The sequence below is a fragment of the Coregonus clupeaformis genome, chromosome 6, assembly GCF_020615455.1.
Source record: "Coregonus clupeaformis isolate EN_2021a chromosome 6, ASM2061545v1, whole genome shotgun sequence".
Taxonomy (NCBI): Eukaryota; Metazoa; Chordata; class Actinopteri; order Salmoniformes; family Salmonidae; genus Coregonus; species Coregonus clupeaformis.
Genome location: NC_059197.1, coordinates 9,606,579 through 9,626,869, shown reverse-complemented (window position 1 = coordinate 9,626,869; position 20,291 = coordinate 9,606,579). Strand labels below are relative to the sequence as shown.

The following is a 20,291-nucleotide window of genomic DNA, read 5'->3' as shown; positions in this document are numbered from 1 at the left end:
TGTTACTGGCTATTATTGTATTTTTCCTCGGTTATTGCAGACAGTGGAGTGCAAAAGCTGAGGGTCTGTGTTGACATGGTTATTTGCCATACCCACTATCAAGGGATGTGATATGAATGCACGAATTAATAAGTGCATTGTGCTACCCCACAGATCAATGTAGTCAGCGCTGCTACATCAGCAAGTGGGAAGCGTGATTAGAGGCCTTCTGCTCTCAATAAACAGTACTCATACAGTAGAAATATATAGCCTCTATGTAAATGATATGTATTACTACCTCATCATTTTTATTTCACTTGCCAATTTGATATTGCTACTACAGCTCCACAGAACCAGGGTAATATTTCTGGAAAACTTTCTGGTTTGGACTGACAGAATTCCCTCATCTTTCTTGTGCCCACCTCAACAGTGACAACATGCCAGAGGTTGTCTGGGTTACTGAGTTGTTGGCAGAGAAAGTGTTATATTTCTGCTCTGACTGTGCCTCTTAGCTGTACTTTAGAGCGTGGGAAAAAGAGAGAGGGAGTTGAGAGGAATACATTTTGGGGGAATGAAAATGCTTGAAGAGATTGAAAACAAGCAAGCAACAATCGATGAGGGAAATGTGTTGGGTTATCTATTTCAGACAAAGAAGCTAGACAGATTTCTCCATTGGTTGTCATCATTGGCATCAAGCCATTCTTGTCTGTGTAGACATTGACTTTTTCTAATCAAATAGCTATTTTTGGTTGTTTATGAGACCCCAACAGAGAAAATGTAAATCCTTCTGGAACTAAAGACTTGCCTGGCCCCTTGTTTGGTGGGCTGCATAGTCAGCACAGAGGTCCACACATCCCTAACCTCAGTTGACAATGTGCCAATAAGGACAGTCACTGCCAAAATCCCTGGGATTTGAGAGGATGGGAGAGATATGCCCTTACTGTTGATGTATTTCTCTAGCTAAATATTTCCCTGAGTGAATTTTTAACAATTTAGACCAGCTAAGATGTGTACAATCTGATATCCCTATACAGGTTGTGTGATCGACCATCTCTCAGGATGTCACACCAGTTCCCAGCCCTCTCCAGTGGTCAGAAGAGGGAGCTCCAGGAGATTGCCCTTCGTATTGTCGCTCCAGGGAAGGGCATCCTGGCTGCTGATGAGTCTGTTGGTTAGTAGGTTGCTCTACATCTTCTCTCTGTACTGGAAAACAGTTGTAATTAAAATGATTACGTAACAATCTACATATATGTATGGTATTAACAATAACAGTGGGACCTACTTTCAGGAAATCAGACAAATTTTAATTTCCAGTGGTGCTTGCCATAACCCTCTACAAAGCAGTGGTACAGGATGGTATCGAATAGATTATTCCGTTTTTATAAATGTAGGTTTACCAGACTGTGAACATGTTTGTTTTTAATGTTCCTGGAAACAGGCAGCATGGCGAAGCGCCTTAACCATTTACATTTACATTTTAGTCATTTAGCAGACGCTCTTATCCAGAGCGACTTACAGTTAGTGAATACATATATATATATATATATTTTTTTATACTGGCCCCCCGTGGGAATCGAACCCACAACCCTGGCGTTGCAAACACCATGCTCTATCAACTGAGCTACATCCCTGCCGGCCATTCCCTCCCCTACCCTGGACGACGCTGGGCCAATTGTGCGCCGCCCATGAGTCTCCCGGTCGCGGCCGGCTGCGACAGAGCCTGGATTCGAACCAGGATCTCTAGTGGCACAGTTAGCACTGCGATGCAGTGCCTTAGACCACTGCCCCACTCAGGAGACACAGATAGGGGTTGAGAACACTGAGGAGAACCGCCGGCAGTACCGCCAGATCCTCTTCAGGGCTGACGACCGCATCAACAGCTGCATCGGAGGAGTCATCTTCTTCCATGAGACGCTGTACCAGCACGCTGACGATGGCACGCCCTTCGTCAAGATGATCAAGGACAGGGGCATCACTGTGGGAATCAAGGTACTGTATGAGCAAAGGGGTCGAAGGGGCCAATGGTGATATCTGAAGTATGTTTTATGTCTCTAGATTGGGCAAGAATACCTAGACCCTACTTCTACTGTATATAACATTATTGAGGGAAGGAATGAGAATGTAGTGCATAAGGCTACTTGATATGCTCCAATAGACAGTACCTGGAAGGGAGCAAGTTTCAACATTATGGAGGCCAAAAGGTAGGACATATAAAAACAAATCAAATCAAAATGTATTTGTTACATGCGCCAATTACAGTGAAATGCTTACTTACAAGCCCTTAACCAACAATGCAGTTTTAAGAAAAATAAGTGTTAAGTAAAAAAATTTAAATTAAAAGAAATAACAAATAATTAAAGAGCAGCAGTAAAATAACAGTAGCGAGGCTATATACAGGGGGTACCGGTACAGAGTCAATGTGCGGGGGCACAGGTTAGTCGAGGTAATTGAGGTAATATGTACAGTGAGGGAAAAAAGTATTTGATCCCCTGCTGATTTTCACTGACAAAGAAATGATCAGTCTATAATTTTAATGGTGGGTTTATTTGAACAGTGAGAGACAGAATAACAACAACAAAATCCAGAAAAACGCATGTCAAAAATGTTATAAATTGATTTGCATTTTAATGAGGGAAATAAGTATTTGACCCCTCTGCAAAACATGACTTAGTACTTGGTGGCAAAACCCTTGTTGGCAATCACAGAGGCCAGACATTTTTTGTAGTTGGCCACCAGGTTTGCACACATCTCAGGAGGGATTTTATCCCACTCCTCTTTGCAGATCTTCTCCAAGTCATTAAGGTTTCGAGGCTGACGTTTGGCAACTCAAACCTTCAGCTCCCTCCACAGATTTTCTATGGGATTAAGGTCTGGAGACTGGCTAGGCCACTCCAGGACCTTAATGTGCTTCTTCTTGAGCCACTCCTTTGTTGCCTTGGCCGTGTGTTTTGGGTCATTGTCATGCTGGAATACCCATCCACAACCATTTTCAATGCCCTGGCTGAGGGAAGGAGGTTCTCACCCAAGATTTGACGGTACATGGCCCCGTCCATCGTCCGTTTGATGCGGTGAAGTTGTCCTGTCCCCTTAGCAGAAAAACACCCCCAAAGCATAATGTTTCCACCTCCATGTTTGACTTTGGGGATGGTGTTCTTGGGGTCATAGGCAGCATTCCTCCTCCTCCAAATACGGCGAGTTGAGTTGATGCCAAAGAGCTCCATTCTGGTCTCATCTGACCACAACACTTTCACCCAGTTCTCCTCTGAATCATTCAGATGTTCATTGGCAAACTTCAGACGGGCATGTATATGTGCTTTCTTGAGCAGGGGGACCTTGCGGGCGCTGCAGGATTTCAGTCCTTCACGGCGTAGTGTGTTACCAATTGTTTTCTTGGTTACTATGGTCCCAGCTGCCTTGAAATCATTGACAAGATCCTGCCGTGTAGTTCTGGGCTGATTCCTCACCGTTCTCATGATCATTGCAACTCCACGAGGTGAGATCTTGCATGGAGCCCCAGGCCGAGGGAGATTGACAGTTATTTTGTGTTTCTTCCATTTGTGAATAATCGCACCAACTGTTGTCACCTTCTCACCAAGCTGCTTGGCGATGGTCTTGTAGCCCATTCCAGCCTTGTGTAGGTCTACATCTTGTCCCTGACATCCTTGGAGAGCTCTTTGGTCTTGGCCATGGTGGAGAGTTTGGAATCTGATTGATTGATTGCTTCTGTGGACAGGTGTCTTTTATACAGGTAACAAACTGAGATTAGGAGCACTCCCTTTAAGAGTGTACTCCTAATCTCAGCTCGTTACCTGTATAAAAGACACCTGGGAGCCAGAAATCTTTCTAATTGAGAGGGGGTCAAATACTTATTTCCCTCATTAAAATGCAAATCAATTTAAACATTTTTGACATGCGTTTTTCTGGATTTTTTTGTTGTTATTCTGTCTCTCACTGTTCAAATAAACCTACCATTAAAATGATAGACTGATCATTTCTTTGACAGTGGGCAAACGTACAAAATCAGCAGGGGATCAAATACTTTCTTCCCTCACATGTAGGTAGAGTTAAAGTGACTATGCATAGATAATAAACAGAGAGTGGCAGCAGCGTAAAAGAGTGGGGGGGGGACGGGGACGACGACAATGCAAATAGTCCGGGTAGCCATTTTATTAGCTGTTCAGGAGTCTTATGGCTTGGGGGTAGAAGCTGTTAAGAAGCTGTTAAGAAGCCTTTTGGACCTAGACTTGGCGCTCCGGTAACGCTTGCTGTGCGGTAACAGAGAACAGTCTATGACTAGGGTAGCTGGAGTCTTTGCAAATTTTTAGGGCCTTCCTCTGACTCCGCCTGGTATTGAGGTCCTGGATGGCAGGAAGCTTGGCACCAGTGATGTAATGGGCCGTATGAACTACCTTCTGTAGTGCCTTGCGGTCAGAGGCCGATGCAGTTGCCATACCAGGCAGTGATGCAACCAGTCAGGATGCTCTCGATGATGCAGCTGTAGAACTTTTTGAGGATCTGAGGACCCATGCCAAACTTTTTATTCTCCTGTGGGGGAATAGGCTTTGTCGTGCCCTCTTCACGACTGTCTTGGTGTTTTGGACCAGGATAGTTTGTTGGTGATGTGGACACCAAGGAACTTGAAGCTCTCAACCTGCTCCACTACAGCCCCGTTGATGAGAATGGGGGCGTGCTCGGTCTTCCTTTTCCTTTAGTCCACAATCATCTCCTTTGTCTTGAGCACGTTGAGAGAGAGGTTGTTATCCTGGCACCACATGGACAGGTCTCTGACCTCCTCCCTATAGGCTGTCTCATCGTTGTCGGTGATCAGGCCTAACACTGTTGTGTCGTCGGCAAACTTAATGATGGTGTTGGAGTCGTGCCAGCAATGCAGTCATGGGTGAACAGGGAGTACAGGAGGGGACTGAGCACGCACCCCTGATGGGCCCCCGTGTTGAGGATCAGCGTGGCAGATGTGTTGTTACCTACCCTTACCACCTGGGGACAGCCCGTCAGCTAGTCCAGGATCCAGTTGCAGAGGGAGGTGTTTAGTCCCAGGGTCCTTAGCTTAGTGATGAGCTTTGAGGGCACTATGGTGTTGAACGCTGAGCGGTAATCAATGAATAGCATTCTCACGTAGGTGTTCCTTTTGTACAGGTGGGAAAGGGCAGTGTGGAGTGCAATAGAGATTGCGTCTTCTGTGGATCTGTTGGGGCGGTACGCAAATTGGAGTGGGTCTAGGGTTTCTGGGATAATGGTGTTGATGTGAGCCATGACCAGACTTTCAAAGCACTTCATGCCTACAGACGTGAGTGCTACAGGTCTGTAGTCATTTAGGCAGGTTACCTTAGTGTTCTTGGGCACAGGGACTATGTTGGTCTGCTTATACATGTTGGTATTACAGACTCAGTCAGGGACAGGTTGAAAATGTCAGTGAAGACACTTGCAAGTTGGTCAGCGCATGCTCGGAGTACACATCCTGGTAATCTGTCTGGCCCTGCGGCCTTGTGAATGTTGACCTGAACAGCTGATGCTCTCATGCATGTTTCAGTGTTGCTTGCCTCGAAGCGAGCTTAGAAGTAATTTAGTTTGTCTGGTAGGCTCGTGTCACTAGGCAGCTCGCGGCTGTGCTTCCCTTTGTAGTCTGTAATAGTTTGCGAGCCCTGCCAGATCCAACGAGCGTCGGAGCCGGTGTAGTACGATTCAATCTTAGTCCTGTATTGATGCTGTGATACACTCTGATCAGGAGTTCTACCCCTGATGGATGGCAGTGCTATGGGTAGAATGGCTGCTATTAATATCAACACCATCTGGATGAAAATGAGCTGGCTTTAAGACATGGAGAAGATCAGTGTGAAGAGGAGGGAGGACTGTTGTCATTTCTATTTTTGATCTGCTCTACCTCTTTTTCTTCAGGTTGACAAGGGTGTTGTCCCCTTGGCAGGAACCAATGGAGAATCTACCACTCAGGGTAGGGCTGAGACCCCTCGGGTTCTACTCAATCTGATCATCATAGCTATCTGAATTTGACAGTTACAAAATGTAGTGTGCCACTCACTGGTGAATCCCAATCCTTTACAGCCTTGTTAATTTCTTTCTCATCCTATAGGACTGGATGGGCTCTCAGAACGCTGTGCTCAGTATAAGAAGGACGGGGCAAACTTTGCTAAGTGGCGCTGTGTGTTCAAAATCAGTGAGACCACCCCCTCTAAACTGTCCATTGAAGAGAATACAAATGTCCTGGCTCGATATTCAATCATTTGCCAGCAGGTAAGGACTCCACAAATGCAGTTTAAAGGCACAATGTCAGGTATGATGAAATACCATAATTGCAGGAGGTAACATCAGCATCACCTTCTAATCATGCTGATTATGTCATTTTTCTGTCACCCAGCATGGGATTGTGCCTATTGTGGAACCAGAGGTTTTGCCTGATGGAGATCATGATCTGAGGCGTTGTCAGTACGTCACCGAGAAGGTGGGACCTAAACCAACTCTTAACCTGTTAGTATGTAATATGTATTTCTAACATGGCCAGTTTATCATGTTCCATGTGTTCCCCATGTTGTGCAGGTGCTAGCTGCATTGTACAAGGCCATGTCTGACCATCATGTGTACCTGGAGGGCACTCTGCTCAAGCCCAATATGGCCACTCCTGGCCACAGCTGCCCCACAAAATACAGCGCAGAGGAGGTCGCCATGGCAACGGTCACTGCCTTGCGCCGCACTGTTCCTCCTGCTGTCACCGGTAAGGTCATAGGCCTTTGACCGGTTATATTGCCTCTCAAGTGCCTCTCAGGGTATATGCAGTACTAGTGTCAGATTGTCACTATACCATTGATTTGGCATTATGATCATATGTTTGTAAAGCACTTATGGTGCTGATAGAAATCCATTTACTGTTCACTCACAGCGATTTCTATTTGTTTTCTGTGTGTGCAGGAGTGACGTTCCTCTCTGGGGGTCAGAGTGAAGAGGAGGCCTCTGTCCACCTGAATGCCATTAACAACTGCTCCCTGGTGAAGCCCTGGGCCCTCACCTTCTCGTACGGCCGAGCCCTGCAGGTCTCCGCACTCAAAACCTGGCGTGGACATAAAGAGAATGAGAGTGCTGCCACTGAGCAGTTTATCAAGCGAGCAGAGGCATGTACATCACTTTGTTTTCAGCCTCTTGATCAACCTGGCTTTCATCTTTTAGTGTTGTTGAGGAACATATTTCTTCTGAATATTTTTTTCATAAAACTGGACATTGCTATTTTGAGCATTTCACCATTTTCCGAGTGGAACGGTCATCTGAGGAAGTGATCTATGTTTTCAGTTGACATGAAGTGAGTATGCCCCTAACAGTGTTTGTGTGTTTGCCCCTCATATCCCATCCCCTTTCTCTCACTATCAGGTGAATGGCCTGGCCTGTCAGGGGAAGTACACTGGTGGCGGGGACAGTGAATCCGACCAGATCTATGTGGCCAATCATGCATACTGAAGAGCCAGTGATGCCTCACATTCCAGCTTTGGCCAACCAATAGCATCGTCCACTGCCACTGCCATACCAATGGCCAATCGCAGTCATATGCTGTCTTCAATCTGTATTCTAGGAGTTATAATATAGTTACTTGAGTGTACACACTGCTAATAAAAAAAATTTGCACATTGGTGGACACACTAGATGTAAGGGTCTAATGAAATTAGCATGAAATTAGGCATTGACAGATGGCCTTTGATTAGACACTTTAAACTAAATTATTGTAACCTTTGAGATGACAATATGTTCTTGTGGTAGTAGCAAAATGAAACCTAATTGATGTTCAGTTGTTTCATTATTTATTTTGATGAGATCCAGAATTTACTTTTGCCATGTAAAGCCACTTTCCAAACTGCAGCACACTCAGATAAGCATTAGATAGGGTGCGTGGGGTTGGCCTATTGTGTGTGACGAGAATGGAGAACTGTAGCTTTTTTTAAGAGACCATAGTGCCATTCCAAATTCAGGATTTGTATTGGAGATGTGTGTCTAAACAATATAGCTGTGTGAAGATACTCATTTGTAGAAATTGTGTATGTGTTCTTCTATCATAGTGGCAGAAAGTTCCAAAGATGTGGTTTTGGATGAACTAATGGACAGCTGGGCTTACAGTAAAAAATGTTATTTTTGTGATTTAGCTAAGTATTGTTCTCTATGCAACTGATGTATCAAATACTGTTGTCAGGAGTGCTGTATGTGGAAGGTGTGGGAATCAGGCGCAGGACACAGAAGCTTCGTTCAACAGTCTTTAGTGAATCAATACGAGCAAAAGTGCCCGGAGACGAGCGATACGCACACAGGCGTAAATGAACAGGAAAAATACTAACGCGCACAACAAGTGCGAAAACCTCTCCTCAAAACCAAGGCGGGAAAACCAATACAGACACGAAGACAGGAAGCTCAATAACACACAACACAAGACTAACAAAACGAGAATTTATAGGACACATAATCAACGCTAACTAACCACAGGTGTACAACAATCAGACAAAAGCAAACGAACATAGAAACATACAACGGTGGTAGCTAGTATTCCGGGGACGACGACCGCCGAAACCTGCCCGAGCAAGGAGGAGGAGCAGCCTCGGCAGATTCCGTGACAACTGTAGTGCAAAAGTAAATCATAATAACAATAAATTGTGTTGAGTTGAAACAATCTGGGAATTTTGGTTTTATTTCTCATAAATCAATCTCGGTTAAACCAGAATTAAAATATCCCATAATTTGGTCAGATGCTCATACTCCGTAGTCTGTCCAGGAGAGATTAGGCCTACACACAAATCTTTGCACTATTTTTATATTATTTTCTACTCTAGAGTCAAACTCTGAGAATGTTTTACAGTTCTTGATTTTAACAGAATTCTTAGCTGGAAAATATTCTTAGTTAATTTATCGTCACCCATAAACTAGTAGGCTATTTGTAGCTTGTCATCTGATTTGCTTTCCCATACAACCATGGTCCAAGGCTCCATCTACTGGCCCAAAGAGTAGTTGACAATGATATATTAGGGTGTTTTCACATTGTCCTCTTTAAAATAACCAATCTCAGTCCTCTTTAAAGTGAACAAAAAAAAGAGCTAAAGAACTCAGTTCTCTTTGTATTCACACTGCCCTTGCCTTTGAATGAGGCCTCAACTCTTTTGCCAGTTCACTTCACTTATTTTGTGGACCGAGTCCTCTTTGCATTCACATTGCTATGTTTAGAAAGTAACCAAGATATTTTTCCAACATGCACTCTGGGTTTTTACAAGGTGCAGGACAAGCCATTCAATCAGAATGTGTTATCGGACAGCTAGATATACCTACTTACATTTTGGAAGCTAATAGATTGCATTTCATTAAAATATGAGACATAATAATTGTAATCAGAAGACACTATTAACATGTACATTTGATTACTAACAGAATAAATAGCAACAGAATAACTGCAGAATAAATAATGCTGTAATTGAAAATTGTACACACAAGGTAGGCTACTGCCCTTTAAGAGCTAGTATAGATTTTGTATACTATGTTGTGATTCTCACCAAAACCGGACCACAGAATTCAAGAGAACCGAACTCAGACCACCTCTCGAGATGGTCTCAGTTCGGTTCGCTTCGGGGGCACTTGAGGGGTCTGAGTTCCTTTGGTGTGTTCACGCTGCACAAAAAATTAAGCGCGCCGCACTGTTCACAAAAATTGTCTGAAAGGGTCGGGACCAAGTGTGAAACACCCTTAGGCTCCAAGAAGCAGTGGTGTAAAGTACTTAAGTAAAAATACTTTAAAGTACTACTTAAGTCGTTTTTTTGGGTATCTGTACTTTACTATTTATAGTTTAGGCAACTTTTACTTCACTACATTCCTAAAGAAAATAAAATACTTTTTACCCCATACATTATCCCTGACACCCAAAAGTACTTGTTACATTTTGACAGGAAAATGGACCGATTCACACACTTATCAAGAGAACATACATTTTCATTTTAGTCATTTAGCAGACGCTCTTATCCAGAGCGACTTACAGGAGCAATTAGGGTTAAGTGCCTTGCTCAAGGGCACATCGACAGATTTTTCACCTAGTCGGCTCAGGGATTAGAACCATCGACCTTTCGGTTACTGGCACAGCGCTCTTAACCACTAAGCTACCATACCTGGTCAGTCCTACTACCTCTGATCTGGCGGACTCACTAAACACAAACGCTTCGTTTGTAAATTATGTCTGAGTGTGTGCCCCTGGCTATCCGTCAATAAAAATAAAAATAAAATTGTGCCGTCTGGTTTGCTTAATATAAGGAACTTGAAATGATTTATACATATATATATATATATATATATATATATAAATAAAATGTATACATTTTAAAATGTAAAAATTTAAATACTTAAGTACATTTGAGCAATTCCATTTACTTTTGATACTTTTAGACTTTTAATCAAGTAGTACTTTACTGGGTGACTTTCACTTTACTTTTACTCAAGTATGACAATTGTGGACTTTTTCCACCACTGCCAAGAAGGTCATCATTCATAATCATAATTCACACACTTGTGAATTCAATATTATTGGTGTAGACCAGCCTATAATAACAGGTTGCTGGACACTACTCATAAGGCCAACTGAAAATTATAGCGATTTAAAATTGCAAGATGAAAATGGCCAAACAATTCTAAACTAAGAATCTGCTCACCTAAAAACCGTCTTACCTGAAATTATTCGCGTAATTATACCAATATCACACACCTGTGTTAATTTATTTAACATTTATTCTATCAGGGAGGAATACTGAGACACAGGTCTCTTTTAAGGATGAGCCCTGTACTAATGTGGACTATTTTGTTTGGCGGACGTAGACATTTGTAGAGTTCTCTACTGAGCACATTTCCGGTATTCATGAATGCTCTCGCGAAGAAGCGCGGTTCTGCACGGGGAGAAGTGTAGCTAGCTAGTAGACACCTTTAAGCCTTATTTTGTGTTGTTTTAAGCAGTGTGTATGTACTATACTCATATGGTTTGCGATCTACTTGAATACCGTCTTGCAAAATCGCTTTTTATTTCAACCTAAAATAAACTAGCTAACGTTAGCTACTATGTCGGGAGGCGTCGTGCGAGGCCCTGCAGGAAATAACGATTGTCGAATTTACGTCGGAAATCTACCCCCTGATATTCGGACCAAAGATGTCGAGGACGTGTTTTACAAATACGGAGCTATTCGAGATATCGATTTGAAAAATCGGAGAGGAGGACCTCCCTTTGCCTTTATCGAATTTGAAGATCCCAGGTAGCTAAAGGCTAGCTTGTTAGCAACTCGTGCACTGCTCTAACGCTTTGAACACACCGACTGTGTTTTGGTACACCAGAAGTACATTCATTTCCAATGGAACGCTGCGTTTGCCTTGCAGCAGTGCGTTGCTGTGCGTTCTGTGTGGTGCATACGTTGGATTTATCGAACGTATGCGTCAAACTGTAAGCGTAAACGGGTTGACAGATATGGTAGCAGAAGGTGAATGTAGAACTTGTTGCACATATCTAGATGCTGCATACTATTTTGCGCAAATACACAGTCGGTGTGTTTAAAGCGTTAGTTTGCACATGTAACTAACGTAGCTAGTAGCTATTTTCGTTTTAAGACTAACGTTAATTGGCTTGCTCGCTAGTTGTTTCCCTTTCTGCAATTACACATTGTGAAGGTGTCTTTGTTTGTGGCTAGCCGATTTAACGCCACGATTTATCATCGTTGAGTTTAGCCAGCTAACTAACAGATTTAGCTAATGAGGTACGCCACAGGGTGCTGTGTGGACAATTGTTTAGGTAACCTTTTTAATCATACATTTTTCAGGGATGCCGACGATGCCGTGTACGGACGAGACGGCTATGACTACGACGGTTATCGGCTGCGAGTTGAATTCCCTCGGAGCGGCAGGGGTGGGGGGAGAGGCGGCTTCGGTGGTGGAGGGGGGGTTGGTGGCGCCCCTAGAGGCAGATACGGGCCGCCATCCAGACGCTCCGAGTACAGGGTCATTGTCTCAGGTGAGTCGTGTAATTAGGGTGTTACGGGTAAAAATTAAACTGGTTCTGGTATTATACTTTGTATTCCATGTTTATATAGAAGTTTCTCAGGAACACTTTATTTCATGAGGATAGGACTTACCATTGCTGAGATCTTATTTTCAATTGATCGAAAAGGGTAAATGTTAATCCCTAGTCAATAAGGCACCAAATCAGTCTTAATTTCAACACATTCTGTCCAATGTTTCAAGATAGGGTGGTCATATTGTAATGACATTTTCAGGGCTGATGTAGAACAGAGTTGATTCAAATAAAAGTCAAATGTATTCAATTAAACTGCAAATGAGGCAGTACGGAATACATAATTACAGTAATTTAAGACTAATAGTTTTACGGTAGGGTGGTCATATTAACAAATCTTTGTGCTTTATGAAAACCCGAGTTTAACCATTTAATATTAGAATAAACGTTTTATACAACTTTATGCAAATTAGGTATTTCATATGCTAATTTCAATGTGGGAATAAAATAAAAACAGCATAGCATGTTAAGCCCATTCATTTAAAGGAACCATCTTATGTAACCGTACCAAATGTAACACATCATACTAATTTGAGTGTCCCGGATTTACGTGTACTATGTTACGTCTAGTCTGAGGCTATTCTGGAACAACAGAAGGGGAAGGGAAAAACTTTTACCTTAAATTTCAGCCCAAGGACATCTGATGACCGTAAAACACCCTCAGGACTTTCCCATACTTGTTGGCAATACAATGTCACATCGATCTTACTCTGGTAGAGTGAGGAATACTCATTGCAAAGAGCAAATATGAACACACAATATCATAACTTACAGCAGTGTGATTTTTAGACATGGTTAACAACTTCCACATTCATGTTTTCAAATTATTTATTATATATTTTGATGACCACATCATTGACATTTAGTGACGATTGATTTGATCACTGCTGTTTTTTGTAGAATTCTCGCATAGTGTCCATTGTTTGTCGCGTCACCTAACACCCTTGTGTAATGTGGGTTGGGTTTATATACACCTCATTGGTTGCACTGCACGCCACCACGTTGACCTACTGTACAAACGGTAACTTCCCAGTCTTTAATATTTCAACAGCACTGTGCTGGTGATCTTCTTTTTCACTAACAAATGGACTCCATGTGTTACCGTCTGATTTACTTAATGTAGCAGGCGTAAAATAATCTCCTGAAACTAGGTCCCCTACATACTGGCCTGCATTCAGTAAGTTTTTACGTTCTGGAACGTTACATTGAATGGAAACAGTGCTGTACTGAACGACCAGTTGGAAAAACTGGGAGGGGTTGGGGAACGTTGTCAACATGGCTACTGCCCTTTTAAATACTTGCCATACCCAGCAAACGTAACTTAGTCTGTTCAAGAATGTAGCAAACGTTGAAGCGAACTGAACGCACCTCGGGTCTTGTTGAGAAGGGGGAAAAAACTGTCAGAGGTTCTCTTCTGCACTGTTCAACCAATCCAGTAAAATGTGGAGTTAAGATGGCGTGTCGCCTTGTTAACGTCCAAAAGCGGAAGTTGTGTCAGAGGTGCTCTTTCCATTTTAATAATAATATGCCATTTAGCAGACGCTTTTATCCAAAGCGACTTAGTCATGTGTGCATACATTTTTACGTATGCATTTCCCCTGAAAACCAGAACATCCATTTTTGGGGGAATCTGCAGAGGCTACTGACTGATTGGCTAGTTCCTTTTTCAACAGACTGAAGCGCTGGTCTTTTTTGGTCCACTAAACATTGATGGTTATTTCATATCCATTTCTTCCACATTAGTTCATTGTTTCTGGTGGGGTAGAACCAGCCTGGTCTTTGCAGATTCTGAATGATTTACATTTTAGTCATTTAGCAGACGCTCTTATCCACAGCGACTTAGTGAGTGCATAATTTTTTTTTCATACTGGTACCCCCGTGGGAAACGAACCCACAACCCTGGCGTTGCAAACGCCATGCTCTACCAACTGAGCTATACTGCTATGCCACAGATCTATTGAGCAAGTTTGTACCATTGAGCAAAGTGTTGAAAGTAATCACTTTTGAGTAAAACATATCTAATTTATATGCTCTTATTTATCTACTCTCCAAAGGGCTTCCCCAGAGTGGCAGCTGGCAGGACCTGAAGGATCACATGCGTGAGGCTGGGGATGTATGTTATGCTGATGTTTTCAGAGATGGAACTGGGGTTGTGGAGTTTGTGCGCAAAGAAGACATGACCTACGCTGTTCGAAAGCTGGATAACACCAAATTCCGATCACACGAGGTATGCTTTCAGGTTTGATTGGTTGTTCATGGATTTGATTGTAAGGATACAATATTTTTGTTAAAGGTATGTAAAGTGACTACTAACACTATTGAATCTTTCCCCTCAACCTCTCCCCATTTTCAATCCAGTGACTACTTTTGCAGCCTTTCAAGAACTGAAGGCTTGTTTTGATGCAATGGAAGGAACCGTTTGAGGTGGAAATGCTTTTCGTTTCAACGTCCAGTTCTTTTTGTGTGTGTCTACCAGGGAGAGACCGCTTACGTTCGCGTGAAAGTAGATGGTCCCCGCAGCCCGAGCTATGGAAGATCACGTTCCAGGAGCCGCAGTCGAAGCAGGAGCCGCAGTGCAGCCAGTCGCAGCCGCAGCAACTCTCGCGGTGGTGGTACCCGTGGTGGCAGAGGATCTCCTCGCTACTCTCCTCGCCATAGCCGCTCTCGCTCCCGTTCCTAAACTCTCTGTTGCCCTTTTGGTGGATCCCCTGTAAACAGTTCCCCTCTCCACTTGTTTTTACCCCCTTTTGAGTTTTTCCAGAAGTCAACTATAGATTTGAATTTTTGCATTCCATCTCCTGATGTCCTAGTGGAAGGTATTGGTATGTAGGTGTATCCCCCTCCTGTCACCTTTCCTCCCTCCCCTGACCCTCCCTACTTTTGACCTTTTGATTTGATCCCCTTCCTCAATTCATTTTAATTTACCTATTGTCTGTCAATTTTTTTGCAACACTTTTGCAAAATTTTGCTCTGAACTTCAAAAAGGTTGATCTTTTAACGAGTTCAATGTTTTTGTGAGTGTTGGAAAATTGATATACTTTTTCATGGGGTGGCGGGAGTCTCATTGCTAAACTGTATTTTACCCTTGTGTCTTCCTTTAGACATCTGAAGATGAGGATTAAAGAGTGATTTGGATTAAAAGTTGTGGAGCACATTTCATTTGTTTGATCAGGATAGGACATCTTAGGAGGAGTCAGGTCGAGGCAATGGTATGCTTTAGTATTGATTATTTGCATCTATTGATAAAATGGTTGCTACAAGATGCATGATTGTCTCTTGAATGTAGCACAATTTTCTATATCCTATATATACCTGCCCTATCTATTTGGCAACCTTTTTAGCACTGATAAACAGTGCATGTATTTGGTTTTGTGTCAGGACAAAGGTCTTGAGGTGTACCTTTCGACTTTAATGTTACATAAGAACCCTTTTCTTTTATAGTTGCTGTTTTAATTTTCGACATGGGCTCTGGGCTTGTTTCAGCTCAAACATTGAGAAATATTAGACATTTTCTAAACTCTGAATTTGATGGTTTTGGTGATCACTGAAATTTTCAAATTGATCTTTATTGGTGACATGTCATGAGTGCACAATAAGAAGTGGGCTGGGCCCAAATCTGACATGATTCTAATGGTTTCCCTCTGATTTTTTTTCCTGGTATTTCAAGGTTTTGATTGGAGGAGTGGCTCAGTGGATCCCAATCCTTGGAGCCGGATCAGAGGAGCATTTAGGGAAGGGATAGGCAAGGCTGGCTGCTTGGAGACGGATCAGAGGAGCGTTTAGGGAAGGGATAGGCAAGAATGGATGCTTGGAACGGGATCCATTTTCCAGGAATCAAATCAATTGAACTAATATTAAGGAATCCTAGATGCAACTTTTTGAATGGCCCAGTTTATTTCAATTTTTGAGCGGTAAATATGCGCAGAGTCAAAGGATATGGATAAGGATTATTTACGTGTTTGGAGTAAGAAAAGGAAACTAAGGACCAGGAAGTTGGATCAAAGGATGCAAGGAGTCGTAGGAGTCTGGTAAATAAGGGATTAAAATGTGGGATGGTTGGGGATTATATTTAGTATAGTTAGTCTGTCTTTATTACTTAAATTTACTTTACTCTTTTAGTTTAGCATTTTCAATAAAATCCTGAAAAGACATACCAGGTTTTTAGTTTGTTTGCTTTTGAATTAATGTAAAAGCTTAACTCCATGGCCCTATGATGTAATAAGAGAAGATAAGTGCTTATTTGTAGACCTAAATGATGAAAACCCCAGTAAACTATCTACTCCAATGTATTACATTATACACCATGGGGCGGTTTCCTAGACACAGATTAATTTTAGTCCTGGACAAAAAAAACAAACATTTCAGTGGATATTCTTAATTCACCATACGTTTTAGTCCAGGTCTGGGCTTAATCAGGATACCGGCCCCATGGGTTGTATGAAATAACTGAATATAAACTCAGCAATAAGTGATAACACAGCCTGTTTATGAGTTGAATGCAGTATTGAGGAAATGTAAAATATTCAGGAAAATGTCATTTCAATTGATCTATTTAGACGTGGTCCTCTGTAGCTCAATTGGTAGAGCATGGTGCTTGTAACGCCAGGGTAGTTGGTTCGATCCCCGGGACCACCCATACGTAAAAATGTATGCACATGACTGTAAATCGCTTTGGATAAAAGCGTCTGCTAAATGGCATATTATTATTATGTGCTTACACATCTCACACAGACAATATATAAAGTCCAGTAAAAACAAGGATTGTATTTGTGTAAGACATTAACAAATGAATATCAGTGGATATAATTTAAAATATCACTCATACATTCATTGGTGGCGATATCAATAAAATTACACATTGAGCATAATAAATACTCCGTACAGCTGAGTTTGCAAGGAGGCGTTCTCTACTTACCTCACCATGTATTGTTAACGATGCATTGTGGGATGAAATAAGATGCTGGTAGAGAGGAGCTGCTAGAAAATGCTCACAACACAAGAAGAGGTGGCAGCTCAGCCAATGGCAGGGTAAATTGTGTAGGGCGGGGGAGGTATTTTACAAGGGCAGTTTCCCTACATATTTGCTTTGAGTAAATCTTATAAAATAATGTGTCGCAGCACGATCCAGCAAGTAAGCAAAGCTTGATATCCACCAAGGTGAATTACCTGATTTCGAAGGGAAAAGTCTCAGCATCTCCTACATAAGGTGAGCGACAATGTTTATTTAGTAGCCTACACGCTCACTTGACTTGCATGGATGGTGGTGATTCAGGGTTGTCTAATTGAAGCGAAGTTTCTCGTACAAGGTAGCCTGCTTTATATTGGGAATTTAAAATCGGGTGAAAATGAATCTATGAACTAATGCGCAATCACTACCACCTGCAGGCTATTGGCACGAATCAGATCACCCTCGGACCTGAACAATCATCCATAATGTAAAGGAATTATGTAGAAATTAAACGAGTACCTAATGTATATTGTTTGCACTAGACTAGAATTGTGCATCATTCAGGGCACAGATTCCTAATTTTATAAATGTAATGTCGCCATGTGATTTTTTCTTCTTCTTCCCCCATGTAATTTAATTCTACCTGTATCGAGTTTTTCCGTAGCCTATTCGTATTGTACCTAACCTGCACAGGGTCGTAGTCACTCAACGTAATCTGGTGTCGAAATACAGACAAGTAGCCCAGTACAGTCGGAGACATTGATATAACCGCGGTGATTGCAACATTGTATCAGATATCTGCACTTGATTGGCTTGTCCTTTGAGTTTCACCGTAAACAGCACAGGACGCTGTTAACGGTGAAGATCAAAGGGCAAGCCAATCATAGCTGCACGTGTTACCTGTTAATTCAGGCGTTATCACTTCACTATACTTTTTTGTTCTTCTTTGCAGGCATGACTGACAGGAAGGCAGTAATCAAGAATGCTGACATGTCGGAGGACATGCAGCAGGACGCAGTGGACTGTGCTACCCAGGCCATGGAGAAATACAATATAGAAAAAGACATTGCAGCCTACATAAAGAAGGTGAGATGTGCATACTGTAGTATCATACCCAGTCAGGCCTGCTGCCTTTGGCCTATGTATTCCAATTATAGTGATGTCTTTAAACTGTTTAAAATAGGACAACCAGGCTGCAAGATGTGCATGCCATGAGGTCATTTTCTTCCTCATTCAGTCATGGATTACTAAAGCCATTATATATTTTTAACCCTATAGGAATTTGACAAGAAGTATAACCCTACATGGCATTGCATTGTTGGAAGGAACTTCGGCAGCTACGTCACTCATGAGACGAAGCATTTCATCTACTTCTACTTGGGGCAGGTGGCCATCCTCCTCTTCAAGTCTGGCTGAGTTTTCTGAGTTCTGGAGTGCCTCTTCCCAACATGGACTGTAATGCACTGGTGGCTGATGTCACAACTTCCCACACACTTCAAATATTAAAATGAAAACAAACCATGATGATACACAACTGGCTGTGCGTAACTGCATGGACTAAGATGTACCATATTTAATGTGTATATGTTACAGTAAAAATATTACTTTTCACTAGTTGCCATAAAATGCAACTGGAAGAGATTTTTGTTAATGCTGTTCTACATTTTGTTATACTTCATTTGTAAATGCTTTAACAGTGGCCTTTTGATTGTATAATAAAGGAAAGCTAGAGAATGTAGTTGTGCATCTGCTTTACCCCAGAGAGCTGTTTTGTTTTCAGTGACTCCTGTGCTGTCATTTGAATGTGCTTAGTTACTCCAGACCTTGAAGTACTACAGCAGTTTGTAATGCCTGTATATTGCCAGAGGTACAAGTGAGACTAGCGCAGTGTATTTGGACATCTCTTCCCAGATTTGCAACTGCTGTTATCGATCCCATTTCCCACAATCATATTTCATGAGCTGGAACGTCTCATCTGGCACACTGGGGTGTTGGCATTTTTCTATTGCTATTTGTATTCCAAGCTAGTAGAGTTACTATGCTAACATGCAGGTGTTTTAGATGTGGGGACTTGTTTAGAGGCTTGGAGGTTCCATTTGCAGAGTGTTGACACATCCACACTTGAACCTATTCTGGCTGTGCAACAAAGGACTGAATGTTGGCATTCGGGTCCTTTTGTAGACTCATTTTAAGAAGAAAATATCTTCAGTGGTTTGTTTAATGTTTTACTGTATTTGCTATGTTATTGGTGGTTTCTGTTTATTGTTTGAAGCAAACTGCTGTATAATTTGCACAGATGTACCTCTTATTGTTCTCAGTTCATGGGCACATGAGTACAATTGCACTTCACTAAAGGGACAGTTAGGGATTTTGGCAATGAGGCCCTTTATCTACTTTAGTAGATTAACTTGATACCATTTTTTCCAGTATGAAGTTTCGCAAAGCTAACACTAACTAGCATTGGCGCAGTTACTCGAGGTTGCTAGTAGATACCCATAGACTAACAGTCATTGCGCTAACGCATAATTATATCCGTGAGTTCATCAGACTCCTGGGCAGTAGATAAAGGGCCTCTTTGCCAAAATCCTGAGGTGTCCAGTAAACTTGGAAACTTTAATTTAGTCACTGTAATCAAGTCAATTATTAAACTTAAGTGTATCCTGTTCACTTTCAATAGTTTTGTGATAATTTAACCATGTCTTTGATGCAGTAGAACGTGTAGCCATTGCTTCAAAACCATGGATGAGTTACAGGGGGTGGAGCCCACCACACATTCTTTGGGCAATTGGCCATTAAGATTTCAGTAAGGTTGCTACACCCCCCAAACAGGAACAATGTAGAGACTGATCAGGACAGATGTTGGCTAGCAAATTAATTAACCACGGTGGCAGCATGTTATATACAGTATGTGCTTCTTGGGATCTTTTCAGTACTCCAGTGCAAACACTGTACGCGTCAAACCCCCCAACCTGAGTGCAGTTTATTTCAGCAACTGAGCAGTAATATTGATATGGGGAAAATATTGATAGGGCCTAATTATATTAATCTTACAGTCATGATTTTGCAACCAATTAGCAGTATGTTACCCTTCCTAGTTCAGAATACATTATTTCTGCATAGAGGTCAATTGGAGGCAAGACTACAGAGGAAGACAAAGTGAAGGACAAGTGACTGTGATAAATTATTTGTGGAGACAGACCGTGGCGAGTGGATGTGATCGGACCACAAATACTACCTTAGGCTTCACAGGGAAACGTACACTGACTGAATCAATGT

The 20,291-nt window shown here is 42.1% G+C and overlaps 3 protein-coding genes across 6 annotated transcripts; all 3 read left to right on the top strand.

The window, feature by feature from the left end:
• The first annotated feature begins 830 nt into the window (after positions 1-830).
• LOC121567048 (fructose-bisphosphate aldolase C-like) lies at positions 831-7,930 on the top strand. The gene is made up of 9 exons (XM_041876990.2): positions 831-1,150; positions 1,418-1,441; positions 1,781-1,968; positions 5,893-5,947; positions 6,086-6,246; positions 6,371-6,454; positions 6,550-6,724; positions 6,919-7,118; positions 7,372-7,930. The coding sequence occupies exons 1-9, from the start codon at positions 1,039-1,041 to the stop codon at positions 7,456-7,458; spliced, it is 1,086 nt and encodes a 361-aa protein (XP_041732924.2). The 5' UTR covers positions 831-1,038; the 3' UTR covers positions 7,459-7,930.
• Positions 7,931-10,854: 2,924 nt separating this feature from the next.
• On the top strand, positions 10,855-15,972 carry LOC121560048 (serine/arginine-rich splicing factor 1B-like). 3 transcript variants are annotated; one of them, XR_006659570.1, is made up of 5 exons: positions 10,855-11,258; positions 11,817-12,007; positions 14,122-14,294; positions 14,544-14,889; positions 15,169-15,208. XR_006659570.1 is itself a non-coding variant. In XM_045218138.1 (4 exons), the coding sequence occupies exons 1-4, from the start codon at positions 11,068-11,070 to the stop codon at positions 14,745-14,747; spliced, it is 759 nt and encodes a 252-aa protein (XP_045074073.1). In that variant the 5' UTR covers positions 10,855-11,067; the 3' UTR covers positions 14,748-15,208. The 3 variants fall into 3 exon arrangements, 2 of the variants coding, with proteins under 2 accessions (XP_045074073.1, XP_045074078.1); XM_045218138.1 differs by having other exon boundaries at positions 14,544-15,208; XM_045218143.1 differs by lacking the exons at positions 14,544-14,889; positions 15,169-15,208 and adding an exon at positions 15,735-15,972 and having other exon boundaries at positions 10,879-11,258.
• Positions 15,973-16,007: 35 nt separating this feature from the next.
• Positions 16,008-19,689, top strand: LOC121560058 (dynein light chain 2, cytoplasmic). Of its 2 annotated transcripts, none has more exons than XM_041873122.2 (3): positions 16,008-16,095; positions 17,968-18,101; positions 18,294-19,689. In XM_041873122.2, exons 2-3 carry the CDS (start codon positions 17,970-17,972, stop codon positions 18,429-18,431), a joined length of 270 nt encoding a protein of 89 aa, XP_041729056.1. In that variant the 5' UTR covers positions 16,008-16,095; positions 17,968-17,969; the 3' UTR covers positions 18,432-19,689. The 2 variants fall into 2 exon arrangements, with proteins under 2 accessions (XP_041729056.1, XP_041729051.1); XM_041873117.1 differs by lacking the exon at positions 16,008-16,095 and adding an exon at positions 16,724-17,273.
• The last annotated feature ends 602 nt before the right edge of the window (positions 19,690-20,291 follow it).

What these genes read in the sequence shown, in the direction of transcription:
- LOC121567048 (XM_041876990.2), top strand. Translation starts at nt 1,039, where the DNA reads ATGTCACACCAGTTCCCAGCCCTCTCCAGTGGTCAGAAGAGGGAGCTC. An exon ending in ATTCAATCATTTGCCAGCAG is followed by an intron (nt 6,247 to 6,370) that starts GTAAGGACTCCA and finishes TCTGTCACCCAG; the next exon opens with CATGGGATTGTGCCTATTGT. An exon ending in AGTTTATCAAGCGAGCAGAG is followed by an intron (nt 7,119 to 7,371) that starts GCATGTACATCA and finishes TCTCACTATCAG; the next exon opens with GTGAATGGCCTGGCCTGTCA.
- LOC121560048 (XM_045218138.1), top strand. Translation starts at nt 11,068, where the DNA reads ATGTCGGGAGGCGTCGTGCGAGGCCCTGCAGGAAATAACGATTGTCGA. An exon ending in GTACAGGGTCATTGTCTCAG is followed by an intron (nt 12,008 to 14,121) that starts GTGAGTCGTGTA and finishes TACTCTCCAAAG; the next exon opens with GGCTTCCCCAGAGTGGCAGC. An exon ending in CCAAATTCCGATCACACGAG is followed by an intron (nt 14,295 to 14,543) that starts GTATGCTTTCAG and finishes TGTGTCTACCAG; the next exon opens with GGAGAGACCGCTTACGTTCG.
- LOC121560058 (XM_041873122.2), top strand. Translation starts at nt 17,970, where the DNA reads ATGACTGACAGGAAGGCAGTAATCAAGAATGCTGACATGTCGGAGGAC. An exon ending in TTGCAGCCTACATAAAGAAG is followed by an intron (nt 18,102 to 18,293) that starts GTGAGATGTGCA and finishes TTAACCCTATAG; the next exon opens with GAATTTGACAAGAAGTATAA.